The sequence below is a fragment of the Eutrigla gurnardus genome (assembly GCF_963514095.1).
Source record: "Eutrigla gurnardus genome assembly, chromosome: 8".
Lineage (NCBI taxonomy): Eukaryota > Metazoa > Chordata > Actinopteri > Perciformes > Triglidae > Eutrigla > Eutrigla gurnardus.
Window position 1 is genome coordinate 5201737 of NC_139922.1, and position 20151 is coordinate 5221887.

The following is a 20151-nucleotide window of genomic DNA, read 5'->3' on the forward strand; positions in this document are numbered from 1 at the left end:
CACATATTTGTTTTCATGAACGGCCGAGGTGTGCGTCACTTTAAATGTTGCTCTCGCAAAGAATTGTGGGTCGGCGTGATCTCCTTTCCTTTTGTATAGAAAGGTCCGTTGTATCCGATGCTAAAGGAGCTCTGAAAGGATCATTGGCGCTCCTTTCCTTTGAATTCGGAGAACTAAACGGCTCTTATCATGGCGGCCACTTGTTTACTTCCGGGTCACTTCTTCAGTTAGGAACCTTCCTAATAGAAAAAGCTATTCGACAGCAGCCCCAGTTCCAGAGCCACCCCGCTTAAATCTGGAACCCTCAGGGATTTACATGACGTCACCTGATAAATGCGTACTGCGAGGTTTGAAAAATGTGTAATTGTCAATGTATTAATGTATTTACATGTTTTAGCTTTAATAAGCAACATTAAAATAAATGTGTTTGATGAATATAGGTTATAACCCATTCCTTTGATTTCAAATGTTTTATGTTCCATCTTAAATCTTTAATGTCTTGTTTTTTTTCAAATTCTTCCAGGCTTCCCCTGGTAACCTGTGTTTAACATCACGTTTAATGCTGTGATTTGTGGGTATTTCGTTCAGGTAAGGTCAGCAGAAACACAGACTGAGGGTCAGCGTTCATAAAGGGCTCAAATTGTCTGCGAGTCCTCAAGCACTCGACGATTTGACAGGTGGAGCGAACTTAACCATCACAGACTTTACGTGAAGTCCGAGACTGAGTGTGGACTTGATTGATCATTATGACTGTTGATTATTTTTGGTGACCCGCTGACCTTTCCTCTACTGCCAATAAGGCTCCACAACCTGGATAGAAATCACATGGAACTGGATTACTGAGGCCCACATTGAAATTTTACCAATTCAGCAATAATTTATCAGGCAATAGTTATTTTGTATGTTTTATATTTTTAAATCCAAAACATTCTTTAGTACAAGATGTTCTTTGAAAGAATAATATGTGTCACTTGAATGGGAATCAAATCAGCTGATCTCATCACGTTGGAAAGATTGAGAAACGATTTCACAAACGTACAGATGATACACATGACGTCACCTTTATTGTTTTACATCCATACATTTGAACGTTTTAACCAGACGACAGATTACAACAGCCGCTGCATGCAGGTCCTTCACCTTCCTGAAGCCAAACACCAGCTTTGTGAAGGGGGAGTGGATTTTGTGGAAAAATAAAATTTATAGCAGGAAAAACAAACTCAAAAAGCAGCAAATTTATAAAGTGCATACATACTGGGAAAGAAGTGTTGTACAACGTCCTGCTCACTGGCATGACACCATGTTTGGCTTTAAATCTACAGCAGAGGGGACGGGGCTCATTCAGGCTCGTCCACTCTGCTGCTGTTCATCGTCTTCAGCACGTCCACATCGTCTCCCATTGAAAGGCAAATTGTTAAAATTACATCATACACACACTTCAAGAAACTAAATAGGGGTCTGCTGCTGGCATTGGCCGCTCCTACATCCAGCATGTAATTATTAGTGATATTGACTGCAGTATCGGGGCCGAGCCCACATAGGCATTCAGTGCAACAGAACCATGAGCATAGTGATGATATACAAGACAGGGAGGCTCCCATCTCACATCAGAACATTTGGTTAGGGGGGTTAACATGAAAGACGTTCTGAGGCCTGACATTATGAGTGGAAAGTAAGAAAAGTCCAGAATTTAACAAAATTAAGTTGCACACACTCATTTTGTGTCAGTGTTCCCTTCATGTTGAGAACATCAGGCATCAGAGCAGAGACCCATCAATTATTGACTGGACTGGACCAATGAGCTGACTGGACGTGTTACGGTGTAACCTGTGAAATAGCATTCCTTACTGACCTCAGACATGTCTTTCCTTTTCTGTACGGTGTTACATCATCGATGGCACATGCTGAGGTTTGGTTTCACCATCACAACATCTGGAGGTTGTCATTGTAGTCCCTTCCTACGTCCCTCCTACGCTCAATGTTGCCATCATTGATAACAAGGGTCAAGTTAGAGAATCGCTCAGGGTTCTAAATATTTCTTCAATGTGCAGATCCAGGCCAACACTGAATGTGATCTCTGTGTCATAGACTTCCATTGTTTATGTTGAAATAGTCCATTATTTTCTCCTTTAAGTTAAGATACAGGAGTGTTAAAATGCTAAAATATATTCCATGACATCACAGGCCAGAATATTTATCCTCACAAAAATAAAGATATGGATATGGGAGACACACTCAAATGTCTAAACGTCTAGTTGAGATGCGTTGTGTTTGAATAATCATCGATATGAAAGTCTCCACTCTGAGACTGGGAGCAGCTGCGACGGAAACAACCAAAACAATATGACGCGTGTCCAAGAGCTCACAGAACTAAGCTTCAACGGTGAAACGGGCTTTTCCTTCTCATCACTTTGACTGAAACAACAGTTTCTTTCCCAGTGGCTTCCTTTTCTGACATCTTCACTCTCTGAAAAACCATATATACAACTGGAGGAATAAATTATGTTGCATTATCCTTCTAACATTAGACATTTTGCCTTTTATGTATATACAAGAGTATATACAAAATTAAATCTACACTAGCTTGACATGGCGAGTGAAGTGAAACCAGACTGAAAGGAGAGTGTGGAGGTCGTGGTTCCAGTCCTAATAGTGCAAAGAAGGATCCGAGGAGAGCTCAGACTGGATTCTGTCTGGAGTCAGATTTGTTTGTAGATCACAACTGAACACCAACAAGCCCAAAAAGGTGAGAATCAGGAAGTGCACTTCTAGGGTCACTGGTTAAACCTTTGAATTCATGTTGTGGCTCATTTAATTTAATAACTCATTTTTTATTTTGTGACACTGGCTGACCACAGGACTCCCACACTGAGCTCAACTCCATGGATCCACCTCACTCCTCACTCACATCACACATCCACACCATCTCCTCTGGTCACCAGACTGTGGACTCCTCCTTCTCAGGTTCAACGTCAGCTGGCTTCCCAAACGTCCCTCTGATGTCTCTCGCTGGATGTCCTGTGGTTTACTTGCTGTGATGGAGGTACTGCTGGGTGAACATGTTGAGCTCGCTGTCCAGCCAGCCTGCCTTGTTGCTAACGCCACAAAACACACACAAGGATGATTTTACACGGTGCATGTGTCAGAGGGGCAATGAAGCCAAGCTCATGGAAAGTTGTCCTCTCAACATGACATGTCTTCCTTTTCCAAGTTCATACCACAGACTGTACACGAGAAGTGGACGTAGTCATGGTGATGTCACCCACTGGTTTGTGGACTACGGTTTTGAAGCCTCGATTTCGGCATTTTGGCCGTCACCATCTTGGATTTTTTACAGCCAGTGAAGGATGTGACCCATGTTTTGCTTCATACATCTATCTGTCAAATATGAGAGAAAAAGGTGCACCTTGATGATGCAGCTTTTCTCTCATATTTAACCGTTTGTTTTAGTGAAAATGCATGTGTTTGTGAAGTAGTGGTCATACGACTGGATGCTGCAAGAGTTGTAACGGATGTTTTGATAGTTTTGCTGCTGTTGATTCACTATGGATCCATGCAAGAAAAACAACGTCTTCTTAAAGACTATTAATGAAGAATGTCTTGCTGCATATCTATACAACCAGCGATTTTATGAAGACATTTACTACTAGAACACTAAACTCTTTACAGATCCAGCCTCTTCATTAAGCTTTGCATCAAACCGATGTGTTTGTTTATGTTGTATGTCAACACCAGCATGTCATCTTACATGTGTATTCTATTGTCCAACTCTTTATTTTGCATCTTACTTGCTCTTTTATTCCTCTTTTTGACTCTTTAGCTGCTGTGATGTGTGATTCCCCAATGGGGGACCAATAAAGTTAATCTTATCTTCTATTATATTGAACTTAAAAATACACTTTTTCATATCACAATATATACATGTCAGTTTGGTTCCAATATCGTGCAGCCCTATTTCAAACTTTGTGAGTGAGTCTCTTGTGATTAACCACGTGTGTGTGTGTGTGTGTGTGCGTGTCTGTGTGTGGTCAGGTTCTTACCGCAGCAGCTTAGCTTTGCTCTGTAGGTTGTCCAGGAGCTCGATCTTGCTGTTCATGTCAGTGATCTCGTCCTCGAGGTTCTGACGGGTGACGTCGACCTGCTGGCAGAGCTGAGCAAACACACCTGCCAACTCCCTGAAACCAGACAGACAGCAAGCACACCAACGTTACAACAACAAACAGCTTGGAACCGTTAAACTGGCAGACCTGCTCTGAGCTGCATAATAACCATCTACATTGAGATCTACTTTCTCATATTCATATGGTTTATTTCTCGTTTTACTGCTTGTGTTTTTCTATTTGACTTGAAAGCATTGTTAACATGCTCACTGCTGGACTTGGTGGCTGCAGTTGGATCCGGTGTAGCTGACGATGAGCTGCAGCTTCTCGCTGGCGTAGTCCACAAACTGTCTCTTGAAGGCTCTCTCCTTGGCCTTGGTGGTCCAGGTTAGGCGCTCGTAGATGTAGAGGAGCCCGTACAGACCCACCGACAGGGCGATCAGACGCCAGCCCACTGCCTTCCAGATCTGCACACACAAGAGAACTGTTGGAGGATGGTCTGCCTTGTTCTACAAAAGCTATTGAAGGGTTATGGCTTGAAATCAACCAAGCATAAAGAAATAAGTCGCTATCTCCAATCTTTATAATAAATGTCATCTATTTATCTTTTATGTACTTCCAAGATACCTGTCCAGGATGTACCCTGCCTTTAATGACAGCTGGGATCGACTCCAGCCCCCCGCGACCCTGAATACAGGATAAGCGGTAGACGATGGATGGATGGATGGATGGATGGATGGAACTTCCAAAATTTTGCATGCTTTTGGGGGGATTGGTGTGGATTAAAATGACAGATTTCCCAGCAGCTTTTTTTCAGATTTTTTTTAAATTGGGATGCAATGTTGCAATGTTTTTTTTTTTAACCATCGTTGACTTAATGTTAATTGTTGCAATCGCAAAACCACAATTTCCTGGAGGGGCTAATTATGGAATGAAGTGCGTGTGTGAGTGTGTTTGTGTCCTCACCACGCCGCCAACCACAAGGACACCCATGGAAGTACGGGAGGTAAGGGAGGCAAGGCCGGTCACCATGGAGACCATCAGCTCTTCCTGGGTCATGGAGCTTTGTGGGAATGGAGGCATGCTGGTGCTGACTGGAGTCAGGGCCATGGGCCGAGGGACCTGCAGGGAGAGCAGACCTACTTCAGAGAACTCCCGACAGTCCTGGATGGTCCAAACAGGCACACTGCTACTATGTTTCCACACAGGAGGTGTACTCACATCTGATGTGTGGTGGAATTGTCTGAACAATGTTTGAATAAAATACATGTTTCTCTGTATACGTACAGTCAGTCTTCCTGCGGGACCACAAGTGTTAAATTAACATCATCTAAATGGACCAGATTGGCCGACCCCTACAAGCTGACTCGATGACCCGATGAAAACAATGCATTGCCTTGAATGAAAAATCTGAGGGCATAAAACTCTTTGGATGTATGTCTATAACAATCCTGCTAACAAAGTTGCTATTCCATCAATTGCAACAGCTGCCTACACTGCAAAGCAACACAAAAAAAAAGTGTTACATAATATGCAATGTGTTTCAGAGATGGAGAAAAAATGTTGTGTCTATTTCCAGGTTTGTCTCATGGACAGCAACATCCAACCAAGCCTGGTAAAGTGAGATGTTAAATATGGCATGTTGCCCAGTAAATAACTGCATTTTGAACATAAGATTTTATGTCAGCATTTGCTAGTTTAATACAATAATGTCACTACAGGAGAGATTTGATGTTCTCTGCAATTAGGGAGAAAGTAGGTCTGAAACGAATACTCGAGTTACTCGATTACAAAAAATGCTCGAAGCAAACTCTGCCTCGAAGCTTCGTTAAATTCCTCTTTCCTCTCTTCACGCATTATGCGGCTGCTCGGCTGGATCATTGTTCCACACGGAGCATTTTTGAGGATGCCAGGGCTCCAGAATGCGACCTGCATTGACTGAATGTGTTCAGAAATAAACAGTGTATATGGCAACTATATACAATGTTCATTTTGTATCCGATTACTCGATTAATCGATGGAATAATCGGTAGATTACTGGATTACAAAAAGATTCGATAGCTGCAGCCCTAGTAGAAAGATATATACTTCTATCCCTGTCGACATCAGCCAAATGTGTATGGATCGCATTGATAGATACTATGAAAAGGTTGCATTCAGCGAATCGAAACAAGTGATCAAGGATAGGTTTGTGCAAATAAAAGAGTTGCTGAATCTAACTTACGAACAATTCTCACAGATGTTTAGTAGAAGAATACCAAAACTCTCTTGCAGAAGAGGACTTTGAGTCCATTATGGATGCAATCTGCCAAATAACCCTTCAGGATACTGTAACCCTGCTCTCTAGAAGCTGCACTGACCCAGTCCAAGACCAAATTACAGGTGCTGTCACACTGATCTGTGAGATGGGGTTTATGATCCTGAAGCAGTTACCTGGTCACTGTAGCCCATCAGGGCCCGCCGGGTGTTCTTGGGCCCGAGGAAGCGGTTGACAAGCATGGTCCAGCCCAGAGAGAAGTGGAAGCTGATGTCCTCCTGAAAGTCACTGCAGAGCTTGTCACAGGCCAGGTCATAACTGAGGCTGAAGCACTGACGAGGAACCAGCTTATCCACCTGCTCTCTGACCGTGTTGGGCAGCAGAGGCTTCAGACCCTCTGCACGCAAACACACACACACACACAAACACACACAACAAAGAATCAATTACATGCTCATAGTACATTAAAGCCCATTAAAGCCTGTGCATTGTAGACAGTTACCGATCATATCTGTCTGTGTGGTCTGCAGAGCACTGGTGATGGAGGTGGAGCACCGGTCTGACATATTCTTGCCCAGACCCTCCTCTATGTGTCGGTGGAGCTCCTACAACAACAAAACAAGCACATCAAAGAAATGGTCATTTACATTTACACTACTTCTGGATCAGAAGCTTCAACTGAGACAGAAAAACTGGTAGTAACAGAAAATCTCCATCAAACACCAAAGGAAATCTACTTTCTGTGGACTGAGGACTATAATCACCTCAGCCTGACAGTCATTCTTTGCAAACAATACAGAATGTCTGGTTCTGACTACATGATATCCTCCCCGACGGCTGTGTTTGCTCAGATCTGGAATGAGAATGAGTACTGAGTAGTGTGTCATAGTAGACGACAGCCGAGGCTTCATGACGTCCCAGCACAAAGTCTAGCATGGTTTGTTTTTGCCTTCCACGACATGTCCCACCACTTCGACCAGTAGGCACAGAGTGATCTGTAAACAATGGCAAAGCCAAAGTGGAACGATACTGGTGCTGTGACTTGTGAAATGGAGGAAACATTTCTGTTACTACGGCAACAACATCACTGCCTCTTTGATGTTTATCACAACATCACAAGAAAGAAAACCCGGCATAACACATGCAAGTCTGAAAAACCTGACTTGAAACCTTTTGCAATGGCAACAGCGGTGTGTATCTGCTGCCGCCAGTAGCTCCTGTGTTTATTCTGGAGCACTGAATGGCATGTGACAGAATACAACCATCAACATCCCAAAATTATGTGTGGGGGCTGAGATTAACAACAGATCTTTGACTTGTTGTTTTCTGGCCGCTACTTACACTCATCGCAGATAGAAAGTGTTAGACAGGAGCAGGATTTTGGCCTCTGCCAAATAAATGAGGTTCTAGAGTTGAATGAGCTCATCACAATTCAGTGTGGACAGCTCTTACATAACACAGATTACTTGGGCTTAATGCAGGTTCAGTGAGCCAAGAGGAGGCCAGGGATGAGCCTTACAGGGTGCTGCATGCTGATACCAAGGAAGAGATGTAGGATCAGGGCTGCAGTGGAGGCTACACGCACAGAAACGCCGTTTACACACCTCTGAGTAGGGCTGGGCGATATGACCTCAAATCAATATCACGATATATTGAGGAACTCACCTCGATAACGATAAATGAACGATAAGTAACCCCCCCCCCCCCCCGCGCGCCTAAAAAAATGCCACTTTAAAAGGACTGTAAAACTACACTGTAGTTAAGATTTATATTATTTATTTGGTAGTATAAAATAACAAAGAATTAAAAATACAGTCTCTATAAACAAATTCAAAATATGGAGTTGTCAAGTAATCAGGTTCTCTATAACAGGAGAAACAAGTTGCATCCCTTGTAAACAAAATCAATTTCACATTTGCCACTGGAAAAGTAAACAATGACTTGTCGCAACAGTCTTTAGGCACAGTTTACATTTCACATTTTTCTGATCGACATCGTCCTCGCTGAACCCAAAATGTTGCCAAACGATCGATGACGCATTTCTTTTGGGAACGAGGTGCTCTTCCTCCTCGACCAGATTTAAGGTACGTGTCCACAGGGGCGATTTTAAACGCGAGTGGACGCGCCGCTTCCCGGTATTGCACACTTGGCAGGCTGCCACGAGAGGATGATTGACAGGCGCTCTCCTTTCAACAACACTTATTTGCGAGCGTTCGCGAGCGTTCCCGAGGCGCCTCTGATTAGCATAAAGTAGATTCGACTTCAACTTTAGGCAAATGAGGAGCGGCCAACTCGCGCGCCGTCTCTCGACATTCGCCGCGACGCTACCAGAATGCATTGCACAGCTTTTCACATAGACAATGAATGGGACGCGGGGAAACACCGCTGCCTGTGGACACGCACTTTTACTTCGGCTGCCGCGGCAGCAGCCGCTTCATCGTTTAAACTGGCGGACTCCATTTTCGTCGCACCCACACTTTCCCTTCTTGTTACAGACTGGATGGGGTGGAGTCACGTGACTGCACACGCTGTATACGTAGTACAGTACAGCCGAGCGTCTTAAAGGGACATGAACATACTGGTAGCCTACCTACACACACAGCCAAACAAGAAAAAACGACTTTTTTTTTTCTTTTTTTTTAACCGAATATACCGACATGGGCAAAATGACGTCGGTTGTCGTCGTAAATTTCGGTATCGGTACATTTTCGGTGTATCGCCCACCCCTACCTCTGAGTGTCGTTTACACACCTGTAGCTCATCCATGTTTACGTCTTCCTAAATACACTTTTGTGCTGCATTATGGTGCGTGTCTGTGACCAATCACTGCCTGTGGCAGCTATCAGGAAGCGGCAGGTTGTCTCTATTGATCCGTGGCCTGATACACATTGATACGGTTTGTAGAATGGACTGTTAAAATGGATATTTGGTGATTTGTGAAGCTCTCTACATTGTTCTTGAGCTAATCTGAAGGCCACATGAAGTTTGGAGGTCTGTAGGGATTGACTCTGCAGAAAGTTGGTGACCTCTGTGCACTATGTGCCTCAGCATCCACTGACCCCGCTCCGTCATTCTACGTGGTCTACCACTTCTTGGCTGAGTTGCTGTCGTTCCCAATCACTTCCACTTTGTTCTAATCCCACTGACAGTTGACTGGAATATTTAGGAGTGAGGACATTTCACCACTGGACTTGTTGCACAGGTGGCATCCTATCACAGTACCACGCTGGAATTCACTGAGCTCCTGAGAGCAACCCATTCTTTCACACATGTTTGTAGAAACAGTCTGCATGCCGAGGTGCTGCTTTTATACACCTGTGGCCATGGAAGTGATGGAACACCTGATTTATATTATTTTATATTTCCAAAACACACACTGCTGTCGCACACCAATAATAAACATGGCAAATATCCTACAGCTCTCATTAAACCGCATCATTCATAAACCATACCACTACTAAATATATGGGGTATAGTTCTGTTTTTAAAGGCAGGGTATTGTGATACTTTTCTAGTATTGTTATACCATGCTTCACGACTGATGTCTGTCCACAGATCAACTTGTCACAAAACAGAAATTGGGTACAAACTCATGAAAACACACAAAACAAAAAAGTGGTGGATCTGGGTTTCAGCCTGCATTGTGGAGCTCACATTAAGGACAAAGCATGTATAGAATATCTGTGTTAAACTCACATTCTTGTAGATCTTGAGCACCACTTGTGATGGGTGGAAGTCCACGTGGAAGTCATCGACCAGCACATGGAGCTTCCGGATCTCCTCCGACATGGCATTTGACACCTGAGCAAAAGTAGACAGCAGGGGTGAATGCTTGTGTGACACAACCTGAAGATAAACTTGAAATAGAAATATTTTTGACTCAAACCAACTACTTGAAATGCAGGAAGTAACTTGTGTTAAAATGACATGTTTGGGTTCACCTGTCTCTCCACCTCCTCAGTAATCTTCTTGATCCTGGCCTTACAGTCCATGGTCAACAAGTCCAACTGCTTGTCTATAAACTCCAATCGGTCCTGGCGGTCCTCTTTGGTTTCAAGACAGTAGATCCTTCCAATACACATTCACACACAGTTGAAACATTTATGAACATTTATGATTATTTTCATTTGAAAAAATTGTAAATTGTTACTCCGATCATTCCATCTCTGGATGAAGAGTGCTTACATTCTGAACTGACACTTCTGCAATCCAGATGCTACACAGTATAAAAAGCATCTGAGGGCAGATGATCACGTGTTTCCGGTCTTTGGTTCACCTACTGTCTTAATCCATGCATTTACACTATCTGCTTTTAAAGAGTAATTCACCAACATAGTTTTGGAAAGCCTGCCCTACATATTCATGAAATACCTCTAGAACATGAAAAAAGTATACATTTTGCATTAGCATTATAAAATCTGGTGAATCTGTGTTAATGAAAAATTATATGCCAATAGTAATGTGCTTTCCTACTCTCTGACAAGAGTGTGTGAACAAAGCATTAGCAGCAGGCTAGCTAAATGGCTGGTTTTCAACCAGTCGCTGTGTATATTTAAAGATTTCAAGATTTGGACCTGAATTAATCAACAACACTACTAAATACCCAAATGTGTTGGTTTTCAGTTAAGAAGGGTGTTTTGGGGGTGTAGTTACTCTTATACACCCTACTCACCTCTGCTCTTGTGCAGCAATGTGTACAGAATCCATAATGCGGCGCAGGGCTTCAGAGATCTGCTTGGCTCTCACCGTGTGCTGCTCAAACTTGGTCTTCACCGCTGACTGTGAGATACACTCCTACAGACAGCAGCAGACAACAATTCAGACATCATCTCAACAACGATGGGCTTCACCAGTCCAAGTCCAGCTGAAATTCACTTCTGATATGTGGATTATGTACTTACTTTACACAATCAATAACATACAACAGCTGCTCAGTCAGAACACATCATCAAATAAAAATAGGGCTAAATACCGGATCCTTCCTGGATGACATCACACACAACCAGCCATGATTGATCAAGGACTGAAGTGCAGTTTACCATGTCTCTGGGCCAAGTCTCGACTTTGGCCCAATCTCAATGTCTCATTTACATTTTTTAAAACCTGATCTGAACGTATTCCAGGCTCGTATCATCCCAGACAAAATGTAAATGTCAAATAATTTATTTACTTGTTTAAGTTAAAACAGCTTCAATAAGCTGAATTAAAATAAATGGTTGATGAATAAACCAGGTGTGTAGCCTATGATGAAATTCCTATGATTTCAAGTGTATTATGTTCCATATTAAATCTTTAATGTTAATGTTTCTGTGTGAATGTAATGTCCTCTTACCTTTTTTTAAATTCCCCCTCGTAACCTTGTGTTTCATGGTGCAACGCTATGAACTGTGGGTAATTCCCTTAGGCAAAGTCTGCATTGATACTGACTTATAGAAAGTGGACATAAAGGGCTCAAAAAGCCTGAGAGCGAATCCTCACGCACCTGACGATTTGACATTGGGACAGACCTGAACCCTCAGGGACTTAGGGACATGCATCAAAATCTGTGAGTCTGTGAGTATGAACACTGAGATTGGGCCTTTATGACTTTTTAATAATCTTACATAGTGACCATCCTACAAACAGAACTTTTGTGTAGTCTGAACCAGATATAAGTATTAAAATATGTGACCTATTAAAACCTTATTCTGTGTAAAGATCTTACCTCGAATCGCCTCTCAAAGTTCTGGAACTCAAACATTCTGGCTTGAAATCCCTCTGCAAGCGCTCCACCTGAAACAAAATGTAATACTATAGAAAACTGTAGAATATTTTCCCACACGATCCACATTTAGTGTGGTAATGTATTATCAATACAGAGAGGCTGACGTTACATCCTGGTACCGAACACACAGAGAGACCTGTTGTTATAGTAACGTTACATCCTGGTACCCAACACACAGAGAGACCTGTTGTTATAGTAACGTTACATCCTGGTACCCAACACACAGAGAGACCTGTTGTTATAGTAACGTTACATCCTGGTACCCAACACACAGAGAGACCTGTTGTTATAGTAACGTTACATCCTGGTACCCAACACACAGAGAGACCTGTTGTTATAGTAACGTTACATCCTGGTACCCAACACACAGAGAGACCTGTTGTTATAGTAACGTTACATCCTGGTACCCAACACACAGAGAGACCTGTTGTTATAGTAACGTTAGATCCTGGTACCCAACACACAGAGAGACCTGTTGTTATAGTAACGTTAGATCCTGGTACCCAACACACACAGAGACCTGTTGTTATAGTAACGTTACATCCTGGTACCCAACACACAGAGAGACCTGTTGTTATAGTAACGTTACATCCTGGTACCCAACACACAGAGAGACCTGTTGTTATAGTAACGTTACATCCTGGTACCCAACACACAGAGAGACCTGTTGTTATAGTAACGTTACATCCTGGTACCCAACACACAGAGAGACCTGTTGTTATAGTAACGTTACATCCTGGTACCCAACACACAGAGAGACCTGTTGTTATAGTAACGTTACATCCTGGTACCGAACACACAGAGAGACCTGTTGTTATAGTAACGTTACATCCTGGTACCCAACACACAGAGAGACCTGTTGTTAGTGTGAGTAACGTTACATCCTGGTACCCAACACACAGAGAGACCGGTTGTTATAGTAACGTTACATCCTGGTACCCAACACACAGAGAGACCTGTTGTTAGTGTGAGTAACGTTACATCCTGGTACCCAACACACAGAGAGACCTGTTGTTATAGTAACGTTACATCCTGGTACCCAACACACAGAGAGACCTGTTGTTAGTGTGAGTAACGTTACATCCTGGTACCAGGTTGCTTGTGTAATATTGAGTAATATCTCCCGAGAAGATAATGTACTACTGTGGCCTAGTACGCTTGACATCAAATGATGGTATAGCTACTACAGCATGAGTTACTAAAATATATCATTAAAGCTGACATTACCACATTTAAATATTGAAGATACCATTTTCCACAACTTTACCAAAACCTTTAATTATTTAAAATTATAAAATTGTTGGAAATGAAAAACCTTAGGTACTACAAACCCCATCAGACTCCACATTGACTAGCAACCCCACCTGCTTCAGGCATTCCTTGAGCCTTCTGTGCACGAGCCTGAAGTACTTCCTTGGCGGAGACGAAGAAGATGCGGTCACTGGCCTGGGCTCGGTCCACCACACCTAGCTCATCCACCAGGAAGTTGGAGCAGCGGTCCATATGCTGCCTGCGGACCTGAAACAGAAACAACACACTTTGTTCAACATTACTGTAAAGCAAAAAAAGGGCAACAATAATACAACAAGCTGCTAGCATACATTTTAGTTTGTGGGAGGAGAAAAAAGGAAAGATTTGAGAATGTAGAACTGTTGTAGTCTTTGCGTGACGTTCAGCCTGTCCATTCAACAGCCTGTGTATGAACCACACACAAATTTCAATTGGACTGGTTGTGGCGTCATGTCTCAACTGCAAATATTTCTAAATCTGAGCAAATAAAACCTGTAAAGTGTCGTCTCAACATGAGTTGAGTCACAGGGCTTTCAAACTGGATATTAGTCAGAGAGAGCAGAGGCTCAGGTTACTTCCAGCAGATCATAAGAGTGCAGAGAATGGTAATAACATCTAAGCTGTTCACTAATCTATGTCTACTGCGGAGTGAGCAGAAGGTAAATTGTGTAATATGTTGTACCAATACTTACCGCTTATCATGAATTTGGACTGTATAGTATCAGCCTTACATTTTAGTCCGAAGTAGGGTTTTCTTTCTATGGGTACCAATGAACACTTTAAGGTCCACCATCTTTTAACCTAAACCCCAGAGTTTGGGCTGAAGTGCCTCTACACTGGAAATGACTGGTGTCTTGAATTTTGATTCAAAAATCAATTGAATTAATCATCGACTAATTTGCCATAACCAGTGTAGCATTACAGTCACAGCACAGGCCTTTCCTCTCTTTACTGTGCACTGTTACTACATTACAACATCTGGTTAATCAGAGTGTGTGGATGAATCATTAAGTTGTTCTGTTGTACACATTAAAGGGGCTGACTACTAGCTTGCTACTTTCATGCTACAGTTACAAAACTTAGAAAGCACCACATGAACCGCTGTGCTTGGTCTTCTTTACTTTAAACATAAACGTAAATAGGCTTCACTGTTTTTAACTTACCATTCATGATGGCCACTACCCTTTCAATTAGGTTATGTGAATTGATTGTACTAATTGCTAATGGTAATTGCTAGCATGCTGACTATTGTTCTGATCACAGTTAGGTAAGTGATGTAATGCTTGGTCTGGTATTATCAGCTGAAAACTCCAAATGAGAGCAGTGCAGACCGGCGGTCTACATTGGAGTATGCTGGAGTGCCATACACCAGCGCTTCATGCATATTGTGTTCCTAGATGTAGATGTTTCACCAAAGAGAAGTTGACTGACCTCCTCCATGTATTCAGGTTCTGAGGCTGAGGCGTCCCAGCGGTTGTTCAGGATGAAAATGTTGGGACTGGAGAGCCGCTCATTGACCTTGTGAAAGAAGGACTTCTCCTGTAGGAAGACATCATTTACAACAGTTTTAAAAAGACATTACACATTTAAAACATTAGCACTGCATTGGCACTTAACATTCTGTCACAAAATACAGATACTTCAGAGGTGTCATGTCTCACCGTTTGCATCAGTGTGGACTCAGAGTTTGCCACCAGAACAAATACATCAGCATCCAGGCAGAACTTGTCAATCCAGCTGTCTAGTTCTGTGGTAACATCGATACCTGGGCTGGAAGGATAAACAGAGTAGAAAAAGTCAGCTGCAGTCCTCGGCAAGCAAGCATGGTGGCTTTTAGGAAAGAGGAAATTAAATATTCTCCTTTTACAAACTTAGGTTTGTATGTAAGTACAGTCTTGCCACTTTAAATGACTACCACGATATACAGGGCCCCCACATTAGCCTTAGTTTAAAATGTTTCTATGTCAGGTTTGTGTCTCTACGCATTCCAAGGATGCTTGTGTGTTCACATCATTGTATTTCTAAAGAAAGAACATTTAATGCAATGAACTCCTGTCATATGACATCAATGTTCATACCCCAGGGTTACTATCATATCCATTTTAACTCTTGATTAACTGTCAAACATAACCAGCTTCATAAAAGTAATTTCTTTGACATTAAATAATGTACCTTTTCCCACACAAAAAAAGAGGTGATGGAAATGCATTTGTTGATTAAATAGTGTTAACTTGTGTCTGACCTGTCCACCAACACCAGATCGTCCCTGAGCAGAGCACACTTGGCTTTAGGCCACATAACACAGACCAAGCTGCCGGCGTCTAGGTCCTCATCCTGGTGGAGAGCGTGGGCCAGCTGGTTCACCGTCTGTAAACATAGATCACATGCTTTTACATACATAGCACAATTCCAAATCTTCAGACTGGAGTTGTGAAAATTGTCAGTATGGCGTTAGGAATGGAGACAATTTCAGCTGCATCGTTCAGTGAGATCTGCTGACCTTGATGCTCTTCCTCTCCTCAGAGCCTTCAGTGAGGAGGAAGGCCTCATTGCCATCCGTGCCCTCCACTCTCAGGAAACAGTTGGTAGTGTGTCCTATTCCTGACGGCAGCACCTTGTCACACAGCATGGCATTGATCACTGAGCTCTTCCCGTTACTGGTCCTACAGAACAAAAATGGGCCCGTCAGCAGTGCCTGCAGTCATTTACTTTTTCAGTCTCTCACACAGTCTCACACACAGTCTCACACACAGTCTCACACACAGTCTCACACACAGTCTCACACACAGTCTCACACACACTCAGTCTCACACACACACTCAGTCTCACACACAGTCTCACACACAGTCTCACACACAGTCTCACACACAGTCACTCAGTCACACACACACACACACACACACACACACACACACACACACACACACACACACACACACACACACACACACACACACACACACACACACACACACACACACACACACACACACACACACACACACACACACACACACACACACACACACACACACACACTATTTATGTGACCTATAATAGTTAACGAATTAACATAACGGTGGCTAGAATACCACCCAAGTGATTTTGATTCAATAGATATAAAGGAAGTTCCAAAATGAGATAGAGGGGCTAAGAAACAGATTTATATACCTCCCAAAGAAGACCACCTTCATATGTCTGCGGGCGAGCACTTCTCCAATCCCTGCCACCTTGGCGAGGTAACCCCGGACCTCCTGGACCTGCTCCTCTGTCGTGACTGGGTCCAGCTCTTCATTTTTGTGAGTATCTAACATGTGGAGGACATTAAACCAAGGTCAATTATTGCAGGTATATGTTGAGTTTCCATAGATATGCCTCCATAGTCTGGCAGCATTATACCAAACAGTACATACACCGATTTGGCATATTTTCGGACTGATGTCAAATATGGTAGTCCATCTAGCATTATTCCACCAGGGGGATGTTTAGTGCCCTTCATGTAAGATGCATGACATTTATAACATGTTGCATTTCCACCTCAAACTCTGTGGAGCTAGCATTAGCAGAATAGTTAACATTAAAGCAACACTTATATGATATGTTAGCGTAAACCTGAAACTGCAGCTATATCTCTCTTGCTGAATACAACAAACTCCATTGGGGAAAGAAAAAAAAATATTTCATCAAGTTGTAAGATACAGTTGATACAAACTTGACAGACACAAATAAAATGAATCAAAACCTTTCCACTTTCATCTTTCCACTTTAACAACAATATGCAAAAGTGTGTAATATGTGAAAGGGAAAAGGGGACAGCATATTTAGGCAGGACGGTACCATCTAGAAAGGACGCGCTCTCCTTGATGTAGGCCCCCAACTGTTCAAAGATCCCGTTGATCTTTTTCTTGGCAGTGACAAAATGCTTGAGCGGCGATGCGTTCACTTCCGCCATCAGTCTCTTATCCTTCTTGCCGTGGACTGCGTTGGTGTTGGGTCGTGGGAAAACCAAAGACATGGCACTGGACAGGGGACAAAACATCAAAACACCCTTATAAGCATGTTTACAAAATATTTGATACTGCCAGCTCTTACCTGCTGTAATTTAATAGCTCAATTTACAGATTTTAATTTTTTTTGTTTTTGTTTGTGTTAGCTTCCTCCTCTGGAATTTACATAATCTGATTCCTGCACATTCTTAAGTAAGTCATGCATTTGAATAGCATTACTGAGTAACAGGAATCACCTGATACTAGGGATGACACCGATACCAGCATCGGGTATCGGTCCGGTACTGTGAGTGTGTACTTGTAAACGTAAAAAAGGTGCTCCGATACTACCATCAGGTAGGCAGCGGAGCAGGAGCAATGTCAGCCTGTTACGTGATTCACAGCTGCAACGCATCACACACTCTTTCCTTAAGTGCGCTGGAACTGCGGACTTCATATCTCACTGCCGCGTGAGTACTAATATAAATAATATATAGTACTCATATCAGTACTCGTATCGGTAAGTACCCAAATGTAAGTACTTGTACTTGGTCTGAAAATAAGTGGTATGGGGGCATCCCTACCAGATAGTCTGTTTCCATCTTCAACCTGAATTGTGATGGCACAATATATGATTGTATCGTGGATCTCAATAAAACTTTTTTTTTTTTTAAACACTCACAATAAGTTAATCGTGGTGGATTTCCTTTTTTGGGATAATTGTAAATATCACGACTGACTTGAAAAAGTTGTCAAGCTGTGTGAAAAAATAGAGCCCGATTTAAAAAAAAAAATCCCCCTGGTTCGATTCCTTCTGTGTTTGGATGTTCTCCCTGTGTTAGCGTGGAACGCAATACAAATATTTGCTTCTGAAATAAATGTAAAGGATGTTTAAGTGCAATGTTATCATTTGTAAGGATATTTCCATGATTATTAGGATAATATAAAGAATTTGCCAGGATAATGGTGACATGAAATATCCATATTGTCCCATGTCTAATCCACTCAAACTCCTCACAAGGATAAACACTTGTTGCACAATTGTTCAAATTAGTAACCAGTGCTTTTGCATTAAAAAGGCCACAGGTGAACACTTGTGTTTTGGAGCAGTGGGTGTCAGCATAGGAGAGGAAGAGGGGGGCAAGACCAGAACAAGGACAATCATTTATTACGTTATTCATTTAGTTAAATTGTTTTTTTATGATTTGTGAATAAGCATATCATGATGGGCAACATGTATAGATCCGCGTGTTCGGAAACCGGTGTATTTCTGAGGTGGCAATTTAAATCAACCCCCCCCCCCCCCCAATTGTTTTAAGCCAGCCTACGAGCCCCGGTGCAACCCGGTATATACCGTTGCGCCCCTGCGCGGCTATGACCTTTCACACAGTTTGAAGGTAACACTCTAGGCATGATCTTAATGTCTTCTTTTACACATTTTTAAACCGGGTATCGCGAACTCATTGGTATAACTCCAACACAAGATGAAAGCGACACAGACACATTCAGCTTAAATCTACGAAGTAACCGCAAGCGTAAACACAATCAGCGCCAGCTAGCTTTTGTTAGGTGTGTGCCGTGCTAACGTGAAACTACTAACGCTGCATATCTATTGTACGTTCATGTATCTTACGGCAGTCAAATGAGCACCGGAGCTTAACCGTGTGTTGACGTTAAATGGTTGTTACTTTACAGTGGCTGACAACTTAATGAGGAGGACAAATCCATGCTAAGTGACAAGCTAGCTAAGTTAGCTTCCCAGTGAAGTCCATTTAGATAAGGAGCTGACGTTACTGCGGTAGACGGCCGAACAGTCTTTCGGTTTGTGACTTACCGTGGATGGGGGTCGCTCCTCACAAATAATCCTCTCGCATCCTGGCCCGAGGGTTTTAGAATCTCTACAAGCTAATTAGCCGCTAACGTCCCTGTGCGGCTGAGTGTTAGCTAGCTGTCTGCGAACTGAAGGGGGCGTCGCTGAACTTCTCGAGCACGCGCAGGTTGGACGAGCACGCGCAGGCTGGACCAGCGGCTGTTTCAGCGCCGTCAGTGAGTCAGACGGCGCGGACTCCTAATGCACCGCAGTAAATGTATTCCCAACTGGATGTTTCCGCTGTTTCCTCTACAGCACGTCGCCTCAGCACCATGCCACCCAGTCTGGTGTTTCCTTGAGACGTTGCCGTCGAAGCAGATTGTCCGATACCAATGTTGCCAGATCATATTGACAGGTTCCACCCCAATTCAGTAAATTCATAACCTTGCCAGAAACACGTAAAACCGTCAAAAATGCGCAAAAGAAACTGCATCATACGTATACATAGCTTCATAAATGATTGCCCCAAAGTTAACGTGCGGGAGTAATAGACAGGATATGACCGTTTTAGTTGTGCAAATGCCCCCCCATCTGGAGATATGCATAATTTGGCATGGGTCACGGACTCCCAGGTCCCCGGACACCTCTTTGAGAACCTCTGCCTTAACTTATATTACTTTAGCCACACACTTCTACAACAAATATCAGCACAGACAGTATTAGTAACTATCCCAAACATGGAAATATGCTTTAAACCCTGTAGATTGCTGGAGTGTCTCATACTCCTAGATGTCAAAACATACCCGTTTAAAATCAATTAATTAAAAATTATTAAATTAATAATATTAAAATCTGCAGATAGGTGCTTCAAAAGTGATCATGTTGGGAATCTTAATGTTACACTTCTAGCCTAAAAAAAATGTACCAGCCTTCTAAAAGATTCA

At 42.7% G+C, this 20151-nt stretch overlaps 1 protein-coding gene across 1 annotated transcript; it reads right to left on the reverse strand.

Annotated features, from left to right (window-relative positions):
* Positions 1 to 1045: 1045 nt before the first annotated feature.
* mfn2 (mitofusin 2) lies at positions 1046 to 19391 on the reverse strand. The gene is made up of 18 exons (XM_084015218.1): positions 19232 to 19391; positions 17249 to 17430; positions 16583 to 16718; positions 15912 to 16074; positions 15654 to 15778; positions 15073 to 15181; positions 14843 to 14950; positions 13486 to 13639; positions 12062 to 12129; positions 11030 to 11151; positions 10299 to 10425; positions 10054 to 10158; positions 6860 to 6962; positions 6534 to 6754; positions 5067 to 5222; positions 4371 to 4567; positions 4041 to 4175; positions 1046 to 3095 (listed from the first exon to the last, which is right to left on the reverse strand). Exons 2-18 carry the CDS (start codon positions 17424 to 17426, stop codon positions 3026 to 3028), a joined length of 2277 nt encoding a protein of 758 aa, XP_083871344.1. The 5' UTR covers positions 17427 to 17430; positions 19232 to 19391; the 3' UTR covers positions 1046 to 3025.
* Positions 19392 to 20151: the final 760 nt, after the last annotated feature.

Excerpts from the sequence above, each read along its gene's own strand:
- mfn2 (XM_084015218.1), bottom strand. The coding sequence starts at position 17,426 with ATGTCTTTGGTTTTCCCACGACCCAACACCAACGCAGTCCACGGCAAG. Across the intron at positions 10,159-10,298 it reads CTGAGGAGGTGGAGAGACAG|GTGTCAAATGCCATGTCGGA; the intron begins GTGAACCCAAAC and ends ACTTTTGCTCAG. Across the intron at positions 3,096-4,040 it reads AGCAAAGCTAAGCTGCTGCG|CAACAAGGCAGGCTGGCTGG; the intron begins GTAAGAACCTGA and ends TTGTGGCGTTAG.